The sequence below is a fragment of the Leuciscus leuciscus genome, assembly GCF_965113295.1.
Source record: "Leuciscus leuciscus genome assembly, chromosome: 1".
NCBI classification, from domain to species: Eukaryota; Metazoa; Chordata; class Actinopteri; order Cypriniformes; family Leuciscidae; genus Leuciscus; species Leuciscus leuciscus.
In genome coordinates this window covers 61,481,412-61,500,259 of record NC_138725.1, presented here as the reverse complement: position 1 = coordinate 61,500,259, position 18,848 = coordinate 61,481,412, and the positions used below count along the sequence as shown (strand labels likewise).

At 35.6% G+C, this 18,848-nt stretch overlaps 1 protein-coding gene across 10 annotated transcripts in view; it reads right to left on the bottom strand.

Moving 5' to 3' along the window:
- mrtfaa (myocardin related transcription factor Aa) overlaps positions 1-18,848 on the bottom strand; it is a 49,462-nt gene that overhangs the window by 19,350 nt on the left and 11,264 nt on the right. For 7 of the 10 annotated variants that reach the window (XM_082165175.1, XM_082165180.1, XM_082165177.1 and 4 more), the window contains exons 3-6: positions 13,405-13,470; positions 1,525-1,580; positions 1,375-1,450; positions 1,056-1,217 (exon numbers count right to left, since the gene is read on the bottom strand). In XM_082165175.1, the coding sequence (XP_082021301.1) occupies positions 1,056-1,217; positions 1,375-1,450; positions 1,525-1,580; positions 13,405-13,470 (360 nt within the window). Of the gene's footprint in view, positions 1-1,055; positions 1,218-1,374; positions 1,451-1,524; positions 1,581-13,404; positions 13,471-13,852; positions 13,933-13,958; positions 14,096-18,848 lie in introns of those variants that run through there. The other 3 variants (XM_082165181.1, XM_082165184.1, XM_082165176.1) reach the window with 3 other exon arrangements.

Sequence of the window (18,848 nt, the reverse complement as noted above, 5' to 3'; positions counted from 1 at the left end):
TCTCATTACCATAACTCAGCATCAAATTATCGCCCTCTGCACCGCTGCAGGAACGTGGCAGGATATAAATATGAAGATTAATGCGCATATACCACCTAACAGCGGCGCAGGAATGAGAAGTGAAGTGCCTGTGAATGGATTTGCTGCAGATTGAGGAAAAAAATGGAATGATCCAGGGAAATATTGAGTGAGAGGAATATAAATGCGAATGTAAGTGTTGAATGGAAAACTGTCCAACTCGTTAAAATAGAGCTTTGCTTCGCTTCGTCACTCACAAAAAACGGAGAATAAATAGACAGATAAAGATTTAGATGTCTGCTGAGTATGAAAGAGAGTGTGAAAGTTCAATAAGCTGTAACTGCTATCTTAAAACTGGTCCTGGGCTGATTTATTTTTAATGCCTATATTTTGGCTGATATAATGGCAATATAATTATGACTACAACAACTAATCAACAAAACTGATAATCAAAAAATAATTTATCATCAATTTCTTTCCAATTTCCAGTTACAGTAGGTTTGTGTTTTTGTTTTTCTTTAATATATATATATATATATATATATATATATATATATTTTTTTTTTTTATATATTTTTTTTTTTTTATAATTAATATTATTTCTAGTTATTTAAACTGGCAAAAAATGCATTTTGAAAGCAGTAATCGCTCATAACGTATAGCATATATATATATATGAATATGATAAACGTTATGAGCGGTTAATAATAAATGTATTAAAAATATTATTATTATTATATATTCATCTTTTAAATATTTATTAAATAACTGACAGATTATCAACCTAACTGTTATTTGTATTCCTAGATATATTATAAAAATCCAACATAAGGATGAAAAAAATAAGAAATACATACATAATAGTACAAAGTAAGTTAATAAGATAAATGAATTAAACAGAACAGAACAAATACCAGGGGAAACTACCACTCATGTTAAATGGCTAACTGTTTTCGGCTTGTATATTTGTCTATAACTAAATAAAGCTTTTACTCTGCCGTGTGATCATTATTGTGTTTCTGGCTTTAATTTAGTACCTATGATGACTTGTTTGAGGCTGCTGTGAACTGGAAGGATGTTTTTGTGAATGAGCTCCATCGGACCAGGCCGCTGGGAGATTTTATCGTTCAGGTCGTCAGCTAGACGAGCTCGCTTCAGCAGAAGCTGCTTGGCCTGAAGAGATGGCTCCGCTGACGTCTCTATATACAGGAAATACATACAGTTAAACATGCTGTATATAACCCTGTCATATTGTTTTAAACTTTTTGAAAGCCAGTCTATATGTCTTAACCTCTGCTCTCTCTGTGAGGTGTGTGTCTGTGTTGGAACTGTAGGGGGTGTTATTAAAATACTCACCTTCAAGAATGTGCATCCTGACCAGCTCTGACCTCTCTGGACGACTGCGGATCTTTCTCTTCAGGTAGTCCTCAGTCTGAGATACAGGAGGAGAGTATGAGGAATAAAAGTGAGAGTGAAAAATAAATCAATCTTTGTTGTAGGACTTACCCTAGCTCGTTCTAAACTTCGTCTCTGCTCATGAAAGGACGCAGAACTTTTCAGTGCTGGAAGGCAAAAAGATACAAAGTGAAAACACTATTAAACCTGAGTTGACATATAAATGTATAAAGTTTCTCTGTTTAAAAAAGAGCAGTGAGAAATGGAAAAATGTTTTCGGTAAATTAGAAAAATCCTAAATAGAAAACTTGTGATCTGCGCCACAGATCGCAGGCAACGGTTTTGCTTCAGTGTGTTAACTTGCAAATACTTTTCATAGCTTTTTAGTTTGGATTAGGTGAACATGTTATTTTTATACAAATACAAATACAAATATAATATAAAGACCTTGAAACAGGAACGTGCATATTACACGGCATCTCTTTACTTGAGACGCACGTACGCATTTGTACATGCAAAATCTAAAAATAATATCGTAACAGGCACATCTGAGAGACAGTTTAACCCAGCAGATTCACAGTCTGAGTACTTGTCTTTATTTATTTAACAAAAACTAGGCCAAAATGGAGAAGCCATGTGTGACAAACTACTGCTTCCATAGGAGTTAGGAGGGTAAGTAGCTGTCAGGCGCTGCAAATCAAATGTCTTTGATTAATTGATCATCAGCAAGTGTGATCAACTCTATAAAAGCAGAAGTTTTGGCAGTTTGCTGGTCTGGAGCGTTCAGATGTGTGTTAAAACACAATGTCAAGGAGGAAAGACATCAGCAATCATCTTAGAGAAGCAATTGTTGCTGACATCAATCTGGGAAGAGTTTACAGCCATTTCCAAACAATCTCAAGTCCATTACTCTACAGTGAGGAAGATTATTGTTATTATTAAGTGTAAAACATTCAAGACAGTTGCCAATCTTCCCAGGACTGGACGTCCCAGCAAATTCACCCCAAGTCAGACTGTGCAATGCTCAGAGAAATCACAAGAAACCCAAGAGCTACATCTCAGACTCTACAGGCCTCATTTAACATGTTAAATGTAAAAGTTCATGACAGTAGAATAATAAAAAGACTGAACAAGTATGGCATGTTTGGAAGGGTTGCCCCGAGAAAGCTTCTTCTCTCTAAAAAGAACATTGGCAGCACGGCTTCTTGCAAAGTTGCATCTGAACAAACAACAAGACTTCTGGAACAATGTCCTCTGGACAGACGAGACCAAAGTGGAGATGTTTGGCCATTTAATGCACAGCGCCAAGTTTGGAGAAAACCAAACACAGAATATCAGCACAAACACCTCATACTAACTGTCCAGGTGGAGGGGTGATGATTTGGGCTGGTTTTGCAGCCACCGGCCCTGCTGGGCACCTTGCAGTCTTTGAGAAGACCATGACCTCTGTATATCAAAGTATTCTAGAGTAAAATGTGAGGCCATCTGTCTGACAGCTAAAGCTTGGCTCAAATTGGGTCATGCAACAGGAAAATGTTCACAAGCACACCAACAAATCTACAACAGAATAGCTGAAAAAGAAAAGAATAAAGGTGTTGAACTGGCCCAGTCAAAGTCCAGACCTCAACCCGATTGAAATTAGGGATGCCCCGAAATTTCGATTGCCGAAAATTATCGGCTGAAAATGGCATTTTCGGTTTTAGGCCAAAAGACAAAAAAGGAAAATATAAGCTGCCCCGCTCCTCTGTATTCAGCGCTCAGGTTTCACTCTCAGGTTTCATTGCTGAATCTACAAATTCAGCAATTTTTGTAGATGCACAACACTGAAGCGACATGCCAACATGAAATTTATCTGTAGTAGGGATAAATGTTATGTTTATGTTTGCAATAGCCGTACTTGGCTGTTACATGGTGTTGTATAGCCATGGCAATGCTGGTAAAATGACGCTACCCTCTCGTTCACTGATCCGCTCCCCGCTATCTGCTCACATGCTCTGATAATAATAGCTTTGTAGGACTATACATTATTTTGATAATTGATCAAAAAATAAATCTGTTACTCTGATTCTTTTGCATAGAACTGAATGAAGAATAATATACTGATATTTAAAGGCACAATATGTAATATTTTTTTAATAAAATATTCAAAAACCACTTTCACAGAAAACATTACATTTCACATTCCTGGCAGCTAATTCATTACGATGGCATAACATAGTGTGATCAAATGTACAGGTAATACAAAAACTAATTTATTAGCTGATATATAATTTATATGATTCGTGAATTCTATACATCTCTGGATGGTGAAAACGACATCTCCCATAGTTCCACTCTCCTTCATCATCAAGCTTCGTCTTTGTTATTGTTTTGAAAATGCGACCTCTGGTGGCGAAAAAACTACATATTGTAGCTTTAATATTATTTTAAAATATTTCTGTCCAATTTTGGTCTGTTAGCCTACTTTAAATAAAAGTGTGGATATTTTATTTTATTGGCTTGCAGTTTTTTTTTTTTTTCAGATTCAATGAAATTACTGAATTTAATTAAAACGTCTAATATTAATACAATTATACAAAAAACTAATTTAAAATAAGAAATTTATAATTATTAAAAAAATAAGTCATTTTCGGTTTTGGTTTTGGGCCAAGGGTTTCATTTCTACACAGAATTTTCATTTCGTTGCATCCCCAATTGAAATGCTGTGGCGGGGCCTTAACAGAGCTGTGCATAATGAAATGCCCACAAATCTCAATGAACTGAAGCAACGTTGTAAAGAAGAGCGGGCCAAAATTCCTCAACAGCGATGTGAGTGACTAATGTCATATATAAATCAATTACTTCAAGTTATTGCTGTTAAAGGTGGTTCTACAAGCAATTGAAATCACAAGGTGTACCTACTTAGTTTGCTTTTTTTGGCTTAATTTTTGTTAAATAAATAATGACACAATGTAATATGTCATGTGTTGTTTTTCATCTGAAGTTGTATTTATGTAATTTTAAGACCTGATAAAGACCGGATTTTTTATTTATTTATGTCCTGACACTTAAAACCATAGAATTCAAAAAAGGGTGAATTTGTTTCAGACTTAAAGGAAGGTAGGTGATTTGCTCCTAAACATTTTTTTGTTATGCTGGATGAAAGTCTCTTCACATTCTGATAGCAATCACTAAGTTAAGTGGTCTAAATGTATTTATATGTATATATAACGTCTGTGGAAAGTGTAGGACCATAAAATGTTCGTCCAATCATTGCATTCGGTCCGAATGCAACAATATGATGGTCCTACCTGCCTGTCAACATATGTATTTTCACACTTATGCAGAGTTAAACAGACTTTAGTCATCGAGCACCGCAACCGAAACAGCACCCAACTTTTACAGTTCCTCCTGAACCAAAACAACAAGCTTATGTTTATGTCAAATGCACTACAGTAATTTGGAAGAGGTGGAAACTTGTGACGTTATATGCTTTCAAAGCTAGCTCGCTATTGGTAGCCTACCCTACCTTTAAAACTTTATTTTTAATGAAATGTCGCAATTCTATATACATGAATGTAACATCATGTTACGTTGTAAGATACATTGTTACAGTTTTCATGTGTCTATGCAAAAAAGCTTTTTTTTTGCATTTATTTTTGGCCATATGACAGAGATCTGATATTCTATTTGTTGTATTTCTGTTTTGCATCAAAACTGAAGAATATCCGGTACATCCTATACTGTATTCTAAAATGATCTGATATTAACAGCATGGATTTTATTGAAAAGAGCTTAGGCTCATGTAATGAGAAGTTTTAAGATATATGAATATGCTTTTAAGTTTCTCTTGCCTGATGGGTTTACATTATCTTAAGAAGCATTCTTTGTAATCTTCTTTGGTGAGCCAAATATCTTGAAACTTGCATTTTCCAGGCATCCCATTTTAGCGGTTTCAGCTCATTTTTGCAATGTTTCACGGTGTGTCTGTTAAACATCGAGGTACCATCGTAGTAGTTTCGTGCTCGCGTGAACGTCATGGCAACGTACTACATAAACCTCACGCGAGAAACACTTAACGCAACGCATAAATGCGCGTATCTAACATAAATCAAGCAAGCTAGTATGCATAGGCCACGAAGTGTTGGCGAAATAACACATTAGCGGACGTCAGGGAATATTATGGATTTTTTTTCAGAAAACGTCTGCACAAAATAAATTCAAGCACTTTCAAGGACATGCATGTATGTTTATTTTCAAAAACTTTCCAGGGCCTTTAATTATTTAATTTTTTTAGATTCACACACTTTCAAGGATTTCAAGGACCCGTGGGAACCCTGTGTATATATATAATTGCGAAATGTATTTAAAAATAACATTTTCAGTCTGAAACAACTGAGAATGATTTTTGTTCCTATTTTCTATTGCGTATTGCAAGTTTTTTTGTTCCTTTCCACCCCTTTTCATAATGTTATACAGTAATTATATTTAAATATAATATTAAAAATATGTAAAATCAAGTTTAATTTGTTTCAATTAAATTCAAGTACTTTTTAAGACCACTTCAATCTTTCGTTTTGATGTCCATTATACATTGCACCCTGCCTACAATGAATGAGTATTACAAAGCCACAGACTCTGAATGTATCTCTTATATTATATATTTGTTATTATTCTATTCTAGAGAAAAAAAGGGCTGGAAAGAAGCAAGAAAAAGATGAGTGCTGTAGTCGTTTATTGAGAGATTATGGTCTACGGGGTCAAAGTGGTTCATGCACTTCACACAGCAACATGCAGTTCTGCCTGAAGAGAGAACAGTGTGTGAGAGAGAAATTATGAGGTTAGTGTGAAAAACCACTTCATCTGTGTGAACTCTTATCATCATTTTCAGCTCTAAAACCCTATTAAACATAATGTCTAATCTTGATATTAGGGATTCATTTTATAATTGGGGTAAAATACAGTTGCTTTATCTGACATCAAAATCATGGACAGACCAATTACTAAAGCTGACATTCAAAATGGTCCGCCACAGTCAAAAACATGGCGATGTTTGTCGTTTATCTTCTGCTGAGAAATTACTAAGGCAGAAAAGGTGAAAATGATGGCACAGACACAATTAGTTTGTGTAATAAATCTCTTATAACTGCATTCATAGATGTCTGTAGGGGCTTTATGCAGTGCCCAAAGACATTTAATTTTGTTTTAGGTTATGTAATCAGAATTTAAGCAGAAAGTCCCTGTAACCACATCCACGTCAAGCCAATCCAGGATATGCGATTCACTGTGCTAATAACACAGATTTAAATGATTCTCAACAGTAACACGTCTACTGTGACTAAATCAATCACCAACATAGTGTTATTAGCATCATTAACGTAAACTTAAAATACATCCAAACATTTTTATTAACTTATTCTGAAAAACTGAAACTGAAACTGGAAAAACAAACATTTTTCTGAAATATTTAAAATTGGCCACAAATTGATTTTAGTTTTAGGTTTTGATGCAGAATAGTCAATATAAGTATAATATAGTGTCATATTTCAAACTATTTTATAACATATGACTTCTATAGACAGCCCTGACAATTGTAATGGCATCATTTAGTACTCTTTGGCATTACAAAAATACCAAAAACAGAAGCAGTTACACTTTAATTTTTGTGTCCACTTCAGACATTCTACTAACTGCAAGTTACTTTACCACATGCCAACTAATTCTCAGAGCATAAGTAGACTGTAAGGTTAAGGTTCAGGGTTAGAAGAATAAGTTGGCATGTACTTGCAAAGTTACAGTATTTATAGTCAGCAAAATGTCTGGAGTGGACTATTGAAATAAAGTGTTACCCTAAAACTAAATCCAAAACTAACTAAACTTAAGCTAGGCCTATAAAAAAAACAACTAAAAGGCCTATATATATATATAAAAACTAAAACTAAAAGTTAGAGTGAAAACTGATGATAAAAAAATCTAAATTAAAAAGGACAAACTGAAAATAAAATAGAAAAGCATTCAATTCAATTTAGCTGTTAAATTATATTTTTCGAAATTAGAAAAACTATAAATTTACAATCAGGTCCGATGATTCTGATGCATCAAAAGGTCAAATTGTACTTATTTCTAAGGTTGTAATAATGTGTTTTAATGGGGGAAGCATGTCGACTCAGTCAAGGGTGATCAGACAAGGCAGATAAGAGTGAAATAGGGCATTCAAGTTGACAGGAAGTGCAGACACACACAGGAAGTGAAAGGGAGAAGACAGAGAAAGTAGGGCCTAGGAATACTCTAAAAGAGCAGATACACATTTGCAGATTTGCTGGTGGCTTTTCCTTCCCCTTGGGATCCATATTTAGATCCAGACAGTTATTGGGTGAGAGCTGTAAAGATCCCCTTAAGTTGCCATCTGCTGTCGTAGCTGTTTATTTCTATTTTGGAAAGACCATTTCTATCCAAACAACTTGCTATATTCTCTCTACAGAGTATATAGTTTGCTTCGTATAATCAAAAGGATTTGGAAAGCAAATGGCTTTGATGAGTATAGCAGGCGTCTGACCTTTTACTAACAGATATAATGGGAAACATGGCATGTATTTAAATACACTGCTTATCACCTGCTCACTGACTCAACGGAGTATGTGTGTGTAACCCACCCAATAGAGAGCATGGCTAGTCATGCACTCATTACGAGTAAGAGCGCACAAAATATCTTCATCTTAGACTCGTTTTAGAGCTTTACACGCTTAATGTCTGCAATACAAATATCTGCAGATCTACTGCAATTAAAACATTTAGATTGAATGCTAATTCTTGAACCTTAAAGCTGCAGTGTTTATTTTCTGCAACAGTAGTGTTGTCCCAAATGTTGCACTATACACTATGTACTCAACCGTGTAGTAGTGTATGGTGCTGCCCCGGACTGAAGATTTTTCTAGTCAACTTGTAGTCGTTCATTTAAGCCATTAGTCGACTAGTTGCTTGTTTATGCTTTATATATTTATTAATAAACAAGTGTTTTCTGAGTCAATGTCGCCGGCAAAGATAACAACGCTGACTCAACTCCGCAGTACAGCATCTTTAGAAAGAAATACACGTTAAGTTAAACATGTCATGCTGCAAGTGCTGTACTAATTTAGCTTCCACTCTCCACACAAACACTTAGATATGCACACATTATTCTAGGTTAACATTAATGTTAGAGCGAGCGGCCATGTAGAGTGGCTAACGTGAGACGAGTAGAATCCTGGTATAGATTTGCTATAACTGCTTTCAAAAGGGTTTCCCAAACCTACTTTTTTTCTGATTATGCATTGTATTAAAAATAAATGTATAATAAAAATTAAAAAAAAGTTAATTAAGGAAAACACTAAGAAATTACTTCTTAGATGGTGTTTTCTATGGCATCATTGTTGTTGGTTGAACAGTGTTGACAGTCCAGTCAGTGTGCCAAGCGAGATGCTGATATCAGCAGACACTGGGTTCAAATTGGATCACAGATGCTGGAAGATATTATGGGACCAGTATGAAGCATTACATAAACCTACTAAAGGGAAGCACCACCTCATTTGAACTCTCTGTTTCTGCTTTTCTGGTTTTCATTTCTTTTTCTTTTTAAGATGATTCTAAGAAGAGATCTTAAGCAAGCATTTGGTGGTTCTACTTTCAACACGCCTTCTTAAAGGGCCAGTCACACAACCAATGTTTCATACAAAACAAACATAAATTGACATAAATTCTTTTAGTAGGTGTTGTGAGCATGCAAGGAATGTGTGATATATCTTTAGTCATATCATAATTACAGTATTGTAGGTTAAACACATATTGGAAGCAGATACGTTTTTTTTTTTTTTTTTATTCAAACAGTAAGCTAAAGTACTAAACCATCATATTTCTTACTGTAAATTAAAATCGGAAAAAGACACATATGCAAAATACATATGCGAAATTAGATCTCTGATTAGCTAGACCAGATCTCTGGAGAAAACATGACATTGTTACAGGGTATTTACACATTTGAAAGAATGAAATTTAAGACCTTTAAATAAATATTCAAAATGCAAACTCATATTCAGATTCAGATGAAGGGCCAGAGCAAGGGAATGGTTTATGCTCTATAGCTTCAAGCATCACATCAGTCCGATCATTTGGATTATATAACTAGTGATTCTCCACAAGCTATTCTTAGAGGTTTATGTCTAATGTTTCATAAAGGAGTAGAGCCAGAGATCAGAGGATGGCAACGACGAATGCAATGGACGGATGCAACTGGTTGTAGGTTTCTCATGTACATGATTAGCGGAGTTGAAAACTTGGAAACAAAATGGGACAGATTGCGTAATTGGTTTTGTAAATGCACTGGTTAAATTTTTTTATAATAATAATAATAAATAAATAACCAACAATAGTCATCCGGAGCAAATGAAACGAGTGAGTAAAGGGACGCGGGTTTGTGTGTCACTCGCGGTCGGAGAGATTAGAGAGCGAGAACACTCGGCTGGAATTGTGTCTCCTGCGGAAGAGTTTCAGATGTTTCAGTATCAAATGTATCGGAAAATTTATATTTTTGACAACACTAGATTGCACTTAGTATATTATTTAAGATGCCTAGACTACAGTTGAAAATGTATATTATATCAAATTCAACCTGCCAAAGTGGCTAATAGGAGTGACTGTGTTACACGCCACAGCTGAAATCCACCCGCATTTGGCAGGTTGGCGGGTGTTAATGTCAAGCCCTGTGTACAACTATTATAGGAGTACATCAGAAGAACCCATAATAGTCCATGCAAAAGTGTTTATAATATTCTTGAAGGCTGATAAATGAATCACTTTAAATATTCAGATCTTTTAATGCCGACGAAACACTTAACAACTAGCTGAAACATTCTAAGACTCAACTGAACACACTTAAAGAGTCTTACAACGACTGCAGCAGGTTTGAAAGGGTAACTCTCGCCAAAATTGAACCTAGGTTCTTTTTGATAATCTACCTGAATCAAACTTCGTGTAAAAGCATAATTAGAATGGAAACGCCACTTTTAAGATTGACCGTATTTTCGTTTTAGGTCAAAATGCATTTTGAATGGGAGTGCATGGGGCACTTCTATGACCGCATCAAAAATCACTATTTTTAAAACACTAAGAAGGCTTGACACAACATAAAGTATCACCAGGGGTTCTACACATGAACTTGAGCATTGACTACATTGTTTGTGTACACAAAGTTTACTAAAAAGAAAGGTTTTGTACGACTCACTTTATCAGTAAGTGTTTCCGGTGGCTGGAATTTTGCCAGTCAAAAGTAGTCGAATGCAACGTAACATGAGGATAGTAAAGATGGAAAGCTCCTAAAGCTTGTTTCCATATAAATTCACGGATAATTTTTTATCTAAAGCCCTATTCGCACGGGATAAGTATTACCTGGTGACCTCTAGTAATTTGTAATAATTGCAGAGGTTGTCTGTGATCTTAATCCCGTGCGAATCGGCCATGTCTGTAATTTGTAAAGTAAAAATACCCCCCGCATATGACCTACCATATTTCGCCGAACACAGAGGTCGTGTGATAATATTAGTCCCGTGTGAATCGGCATCTCTGTGATGTGGTGGGGTCGTTTATAATTTTTTCAAGGTTTTTGTTTCCTGTGCGCTTTTTTTATCCATCTTTCGCGAAGAATGGAGGCTGCCTTGGAGTGTTTTGATAGTATTTTGGGTACTGGGTCATATCGCTTTACACCATACGATATAACTATACAATTTGCTGAAAGAGAAAGCTGAAAACCATCAGAAGAGCAAAAACTAAAATAATGATTAGATGGAGATGGATGACATGTATAGCAGCATGTGGTAAGGAACATTCTTCTGTTTATGATATATCATACAGCCAGACCTATAATAATGACAAGACATTTCCGAGCAATAGCCTATTGACATCATATCCGGGAGATAAGTCAGTAATTTCGAGTAAAATCACAGGCTTCGTTTATCCCGTGCGAATGCGCCACACGAAATTCAGATGTGGGTGGGTAATTTCTAAATCACACGAGGTCCCAAGATAATACTAATCCAGTGCGAATAGGGCTTAAGTTATCATGCTTTTCATGTTATCACAAGTTCATGATATTTCCTCATATGGACTCAGTTCATTACGTTGCATTCGGAGATCGACTACTTTTGACTGACAAAATTTCAGCCAAAGGAAACATTAACTGATAAAGTGAGTCGTACAAAACCTTTCTTTTTAGTAAACTTTGTGTACACAAACAATGTAGTCAATACTCAAGTTCATGTGTTAAACCCCTGGTGATACTTCAAGCACAGTTTTATGTTGTGTCGAGCCTCCTTAGTGTTTTAAAAATAGCGATTTTTATGCTATCATAGTCGTGCCCCATGCACTCCCATTCAAAAGGCATTTTGACCTAAAACAAAAATACGGTCAATCTTAAAAGTGGCGTTTCCATTCTAATTATGCTTTTACACGAAAGTTTGACTCGAGTAGATTAACAAAAAGAGCCTAGGTTAAATTTTGGCGAGAGTTACCCTTTAAACACTGACTGTGAACACAGACTGAACGCAACTGTCTCTGACTCGGCGTGTTTTGGGCATGATCAGTCATTGGGTATGTATCAAATTACATTCATAATCCGTTTTATAGGCGTTTAAATGGATACTCCACTTTAAAATGAAAATTCTGTCATCATATACTCACCCTCATGTTGTTTCAATCCTTTATGAATTTCTTTTTTCCAGACAGTTTCTGGTCTCATTGACTTCCATAGTATATTTCTTTCCTACTATGGAAGTCAATGAGACCAGAAACTGTCTGGTTACTAATATTATTCTAAATATCTTCCTTTCTGTTCAGCAGAAGAAAGAAATTCATAAAGGATTGAAACAACATGAGGGTGAGTATATGATGACAGAATTTTCATTTTAAAGTGGAGTATCCCTTTAAGTGTGTCCCCGGCTTGTGTGTCTAAAAAGAGTTGCATCTTTTAAACACTGCATCCTGTTTAGGCCAGTTTAGTGTTAAAGTCTCAGTTATGTGTGAACAGGACGCTTAACATGACTCTCAGACTCACCACCGACATAGAATGGCGTGACTCAAACTTCTCACCTGGCTCAACTTGATAACTACAAAAAACAACAACTTGTAAGCATACCAGAACCATCATGAACCTGGCTGCTTATGTGCACTGAAACAAAAACGACTAAAAAAGTCCCAAATAACATCAGCAGACACGAATTCCAAATGTCAAAAATTCTGCTTGCACAACATCTTAGCAATGACCAACTTAGCTATGAGATGTTACACGAGTAATTACATATAATTCAGCCATTCTTCTATAAGAGACTTGGTGAAGGAGAACAAGTACAAAAGGAAAAGAGTGAGAGATGTGTTGAGTTATTCAAGCTGAGTTACTTTCGAAGTTTTGACCTAAAAAAAAAGCTTTTTCAAACATACACTGGGATCTATGTGTGGGTGAGACCTCTAGGTACTCGTTTTACTCATCATTAAGCATTCAAATTAAACTATCTTTTAATTTTAACTGACTTAAATCAAAATCATACATCTCCAGCCAACACAAGATGGAAACCTTTTTGACAAAATCGAGTGCGTAGGTACCATCAGAATAGCGATGACCCGACAGTTAAGCAGAAAAGTTGTAGTTTTGAGATGAATGGGCCGACGTTTCATGCTCTGTGAAACCACAGCACAAAGGAAGTGAGTTCGAATCTTTCTTATGTTTACCAAACCAAATCAGCATCTTAGACAGGATGAGAGAGACTAGCTATATCTGCTAAGTTTAACCACAAGGCAACTACATTTTGCCCAGATTTATTTAAGGATGAAAACCGTGTGCCAGGTGTGACAAAACTTGTGCAAAAGAAGGAAAAACACCTTCAAGGAAGAGAACATTTGAGATGTACTACAGAAAGATCCACTAACAGAAGTGCAAAATAACAACAGATTATTAACTAGTACTACTAGGAGAGTGTGAGTGGTTCTTACGTGGCATGATCCCCTGGCAAACCAGTTCTTCTCGAGTTCGTCTCTGCTGAAGTTTGAGTTGGAGCACTAGAAGAAAAAATAAAGTCAAAGATGAAGACATTGAGTCAATTATCAAAGGATCAAAACGACTCAGATTCAACTCTGAGTATTTTTAACCCTCTTTGTTAACCTGTTGTTTAATTCACTTAACTCATTTCATCAATTATTGGGATATAAAGTTGCACTGTTACACAATGAAAAGACTGATAAACTGTACATTTAGCTTCAGATAAGCAGCATCAACTGTACGTCAAAAGTGCACAAATACATAACTATACTTATATACACACAAAAATGAAACATTTCATAGACTGAAAACCCAGTAAAAAACACAAAAGAGTGCAAAAACAGGCAGGTCTTGAATCTCTCAAAACAGAAACACATCTCAACTGAAAAAAAGTTTACAAACTCTTCACAAAATGATTCGACGCCTCAATATTTGCATGTTCAGGAGACAGCAGGCTATAAACGTAAGGAAACACATCATGACAGAAGACACACAAGTAGACAAATACCCGGCGAGCAGCTCGATCTATCTCCTTCATCCTCCCCTCGAACAAGCTCTTCCTGACAGCCGACAGAGCGCTTATCAGTCATAGAGGAGAGAGTACAGACTACAACATACTTCCTCTTCCTGTTTCTACATACAATTAAAAACAGAAGCAAGTGTGCGAGATGTTTCCACGGCTTACCACAGGAAGAAAGACTGTCAATTCCATGAAACTGCCTTGAAGAGTGTTTGAATCTATATCGCGATTAAACTTAGAAACTCGTATTAAAATGATCCTGGCACTTCTACCATGAATAATACAATATAGACGCTAGAGTTATATGATATTTACACTTCAAGCAAACATTTTCTCAGGTTATCTGGGGTTGGATAGAAACCTCAAAGATACAGCAACAACATACATTTGGTTAATCAAGTGATTTAGCAGTAAAGCCACAATACATGAGGTAAAATAAGGAGACAGCACAAGGTTCTTGCTCATTGGCTCATATTTGGATTAACCAAAGTTCGTCAACAGCATTAAAGTATCGTCATTATCTGAACTACAAATGTCGTGCAAAAGTCAATCCTCCTCTCCTTCATTAGAAGAAACACCAACAGAAGTGCAATTAAATTTTTTTTTTGCCATGTGTCAGCGGTTTTATCGGAAACGAAGCATCAGAATCGTATTTTGGCATTATAACCCTGCAGGTTTCAAACTTACAGTATATGAGAATGCATATCCAAGTCGTTCATGTAACAAATCTGCAACTAAACAGCATGTGGTAGGAACAGGCCTCTCTGTGTTAGATTAATAACATGATACGAGCCTAAATCGAGCCATCTAGCTGTGGTTTTGGTTCTCGCATCTGACATTTTGTCACATTTGCTCCCTGGTGTCGTCATTAACCATGTGGTGGTGTAAAGTGAACATGAATATAGATGTTAGTGGAACTACAGTAAGAGCTGCTAATACATGTAGAAAAGAAAAACATCCAGTCTGCAATATTAACAAACTATGATAGATACAACATTTTTATTAAATATTGTTTATTAATATCCATTAAAGGGTTAGTTCACCCAAAAATTGTCATCTATTACTCACCTTCATGTTGTTACAAACACTTTCGTTCATCTTTGAAACACAAATGAAGATAATTCTAATGTAATCTGTCACTCCAATGAAAGTCTATTCACCCAAAACTCTGACGCTTTAAAAATGTTCATGAAGAGATCATAAAATAAATCTATATGAATCAAGCGGTTTAATCTTCTGAAGAGAGACGATCGATTTATATGACGAACAGATTTAATTTAAGCTTTTATTAAACTTCTGCAAGAACTAATGAAGTTGATTCTCGCGCGTCAAGCAAGTACGGTTGAGTTTCTGTTTACTACATTTGTGTGCTCTATGAGTGTTCGCTGATCAGTGTTTATATGCGAATAAAAGCCTAAATCAAATGTGTTCATCATGTAAAGTGATCGTGTGTCTTTTCAGAAGACTTGGATTAAACTGCTTGATTCATAAGGATTAGTTTTATGATCTCTTTATGAACGTTTTGAAGCATCAGAGTTTAGGATGAATAGACTCTCAATGGAGTGACCAAAATCTCTCAGATTTCTTTAAAAAAATATCTTAATTTGTGTTTCAAAGATGAACACAAGTAATTGATGACAGAATTGACATTTTTGGGTGAACTAACCCTTTAAATAAATTGTATATAAAATACAGTACATACACACACACACAGTTAGGTACCATAGTTTGTATAACAAAATCATTTTAACATTTATTTGACAACCACAAAAGCCTGAAGACATGTTTTTTAATATGGCTGCTGTTGTTGAGGTCAGAACCTGTCAGTACGGTTAGATTTATTAACCAAGCGCCTATAGCACCTGTTTGTGTTGTGGAATAGAGCCAGTGTTGCACCTGTTGCGCATCTAAATTGTGATCTGGCGTTTGGTCAACACAACAGCTGACGTTCTTCTGAATTTTGATCTGGCATGAGGTCACTAAAGATGCTCGGGAGGTGAAATCGAGATGGCAGACAGGAGGCGTGTGCAAACGTTTCAGGAAGACAACGGTGCTAACAGACATTAAACCTCAACACTGCGAGTTAATGATCGTAACACCCACGTGTGTGTGTGTATTCCTAGTTGTTTCAGCACAAATTGCAGCAAAGAAACACTTCATGCGTATTGAAGTGAAAAATGAATCAACATCAGAGACCTGAAGAGTGTGAACAAATGAGGAGAATAAAGGGTCCTAACTAGGCTGTAATGTACACAAGCCCAACATCACCGTAATATTCTGCTCCATTGTGGGTTTGTAATTTCTCCTAATCCCATGTTGATGATGCTTCTAAATAATCCATGGCACATTTGTTTATAATTTAACACAGTTTAACAGTTAAAATATTTTTAGGCTTTTATCAGTAATATAGAGTACTTCTAATCGAAATCGCATATAAAATATAATTTATATTATTATTTATATATAAATATTACTCAGGTAATATGTAAATAGTAATATATATGAAAAGCAAAAATATATAATAAAAAAAAATTGTACTATAGCCTATATGTAATTATATCTCATAAATACATTTGCCCCACAGTTAAAAGGTGAAGCTTACCATTTAAGTATTTATATACTATACTAAAACATACTATAAAATAATATAATATACTCAAATAAGCAGCATATTTTACTTGAACCGAATAATGCTAAAATAAACAACTAGATTGCGAATCAGACACTTGCGTATGCATGTGACCGCCACACAATGTCTCCCCAAAAGAAAAAAGATTATAATATTTTATTTGATATATTTTATTTACCTGAAACTACTTAATAGACATGTAGTTCAAGAAAATTAATCAGTACCCTGCAACATCTATCAAAAAATCAGATTCAAGGATTCAACAAGGGCAGAATATAAGCTGATCTAACCCCTCTAAAAGAGTTGCTTTAGTTATGGTTTCTATGTTCTTACCACAAATATCACAGTTAAGCTCACAATGCAAGACTTATAGTTGTTTGGAATCTCTCCATTTTTCTTGATACCTTGTACTCCATATGTTTCTATTTGTGTCCTGACAGTTATTCTGTACCTGACACTCAATCTGTGTGGCAGGCTGCTGAGCTGCCGCTGACTTATTGGGGATATCATTGTAATTTACGCCTCACGTCTCATATTGCAACCTGCAGGACACCTAAATGTGCTGTTAAGCATATGTGTGTGTGTGTATGTGCGTGTGTGCATGCATGAGCTGAAGCTTCTTCATCCTGGATCGAGGGAAATGTCATCACTCTGGTTCCCTTATCACCCATGGCAAGCCAAGCACAACACGCAAGCCACACAAACACGTGCAAACAGCCTAGTGTATCACACCTGTGTTTACATATCTCACTGATAAAATATTCAATAAAACAATATCACAGCTCACATTTGATCTAATTAGATCTGATTGCTAATCCACAGCCAATTTATAAACTAGTTATACACCTAATTCACCCTTTGCAGGGAGTTTGATTGACAGGCGATCTGACCAATCATAATCTGCCGAATCCGCCATTTTTATCCGACAAAGCAGTCAGGAGTTAGTAGATTAACGTTGTGGACTTGAACTTGAAAAACGGTGTGTACTGACGTCTTTCCACGGTTGAAACAACATTCCTTCTGATGTTTATTTGATGCTATAAATTAACTAGAAGGAAGAGATGATCGGTTTACGAACAGCTTAAACTGAGGCGCTACAGCGATCTGTCACGACACATTAAAGAGCATCAAAACGGTATTTATTGTTTAAATTTCTTTTAAAAAAAAACCATATTTGAAGGTTAAGACTTAGTTTAGTCACACAAGTTACTTTTGATATGTCAAATCAGAGTCCTCTTTGCTCCGCAATGTATTTTTCACTGCCTAAGAACATGGTGCGGCGTGAGAGCGGCGTGGCTTGTCGGACATAGCAACAGTAACTAAAGGGGGCGGGTCTTTGCGAACGGTCAATTATGTGTTTGTTTTTAGACTTAAAAAAAAAAAAAAAGCATTAATGGATGTAAAACAGGTTTAGAAGAAAGATACTGGGTTTTGATAGATTTTCTATAGCTGCACAGTTGCTAGTTTGTAGACTGTTTTAGAATAGAAACATTCAAGTACATGAGCACTTGGCCAAAGTATGACCCGGCTGAACAACATACTTAAAATACGCTCATGTATTTAGTCTTAAAGTAACAAAATTCAGTACACCAGAGGGCAATAGAGTTACTTTCAAACTTCTGTGCCACTAAATAAGGTGAGTTATTATTCATGCTACAAAGATATACTAACTTTCTTAGCAATATTCTGTTCAAACTGTTGCTCTATTATGATGGTATTTGACCTAAAAGAGAAAACTGACCATAAAAAAGACATTTATCCTATTAAGCACGATTTTTAACTGGTGGCGTACGTGTATAGCTTTACAACATGCTTTATGAAGAGTTCAGATGCAAAAGCCTCTAAGTGCCATCTGAAATTTTCTTCTAGAATGATCATTTTTATCAAGCTTGTACATTTAAGTTCAGTAATTTCACTTAAATGACTAATAATAGGTCATTTTCATTGCCATTTAAGTGAAATTACTGAACTTAAATAAACGAGCTTGATAAAAATGATCATTCTAAAAGAAAATTTCAGATGGCACTTAGAGGCTTTTGCATCTATATATATATATTTATCAAAATTTATGAGAAATTTGCTTAAAACCGTAATAGCACCCCACAGTTCATGTCTGTAGTATAATGTTGATCTATGCGGCAAAGTTGAATAGAGTTAGGGCCTTGTTCAGACACTTGCTAAAGGCTTTAAGTGTGTTTGTCGGTCTGAATGCATACATGCAACACGACTCCACACCTTCTCTCAGACTC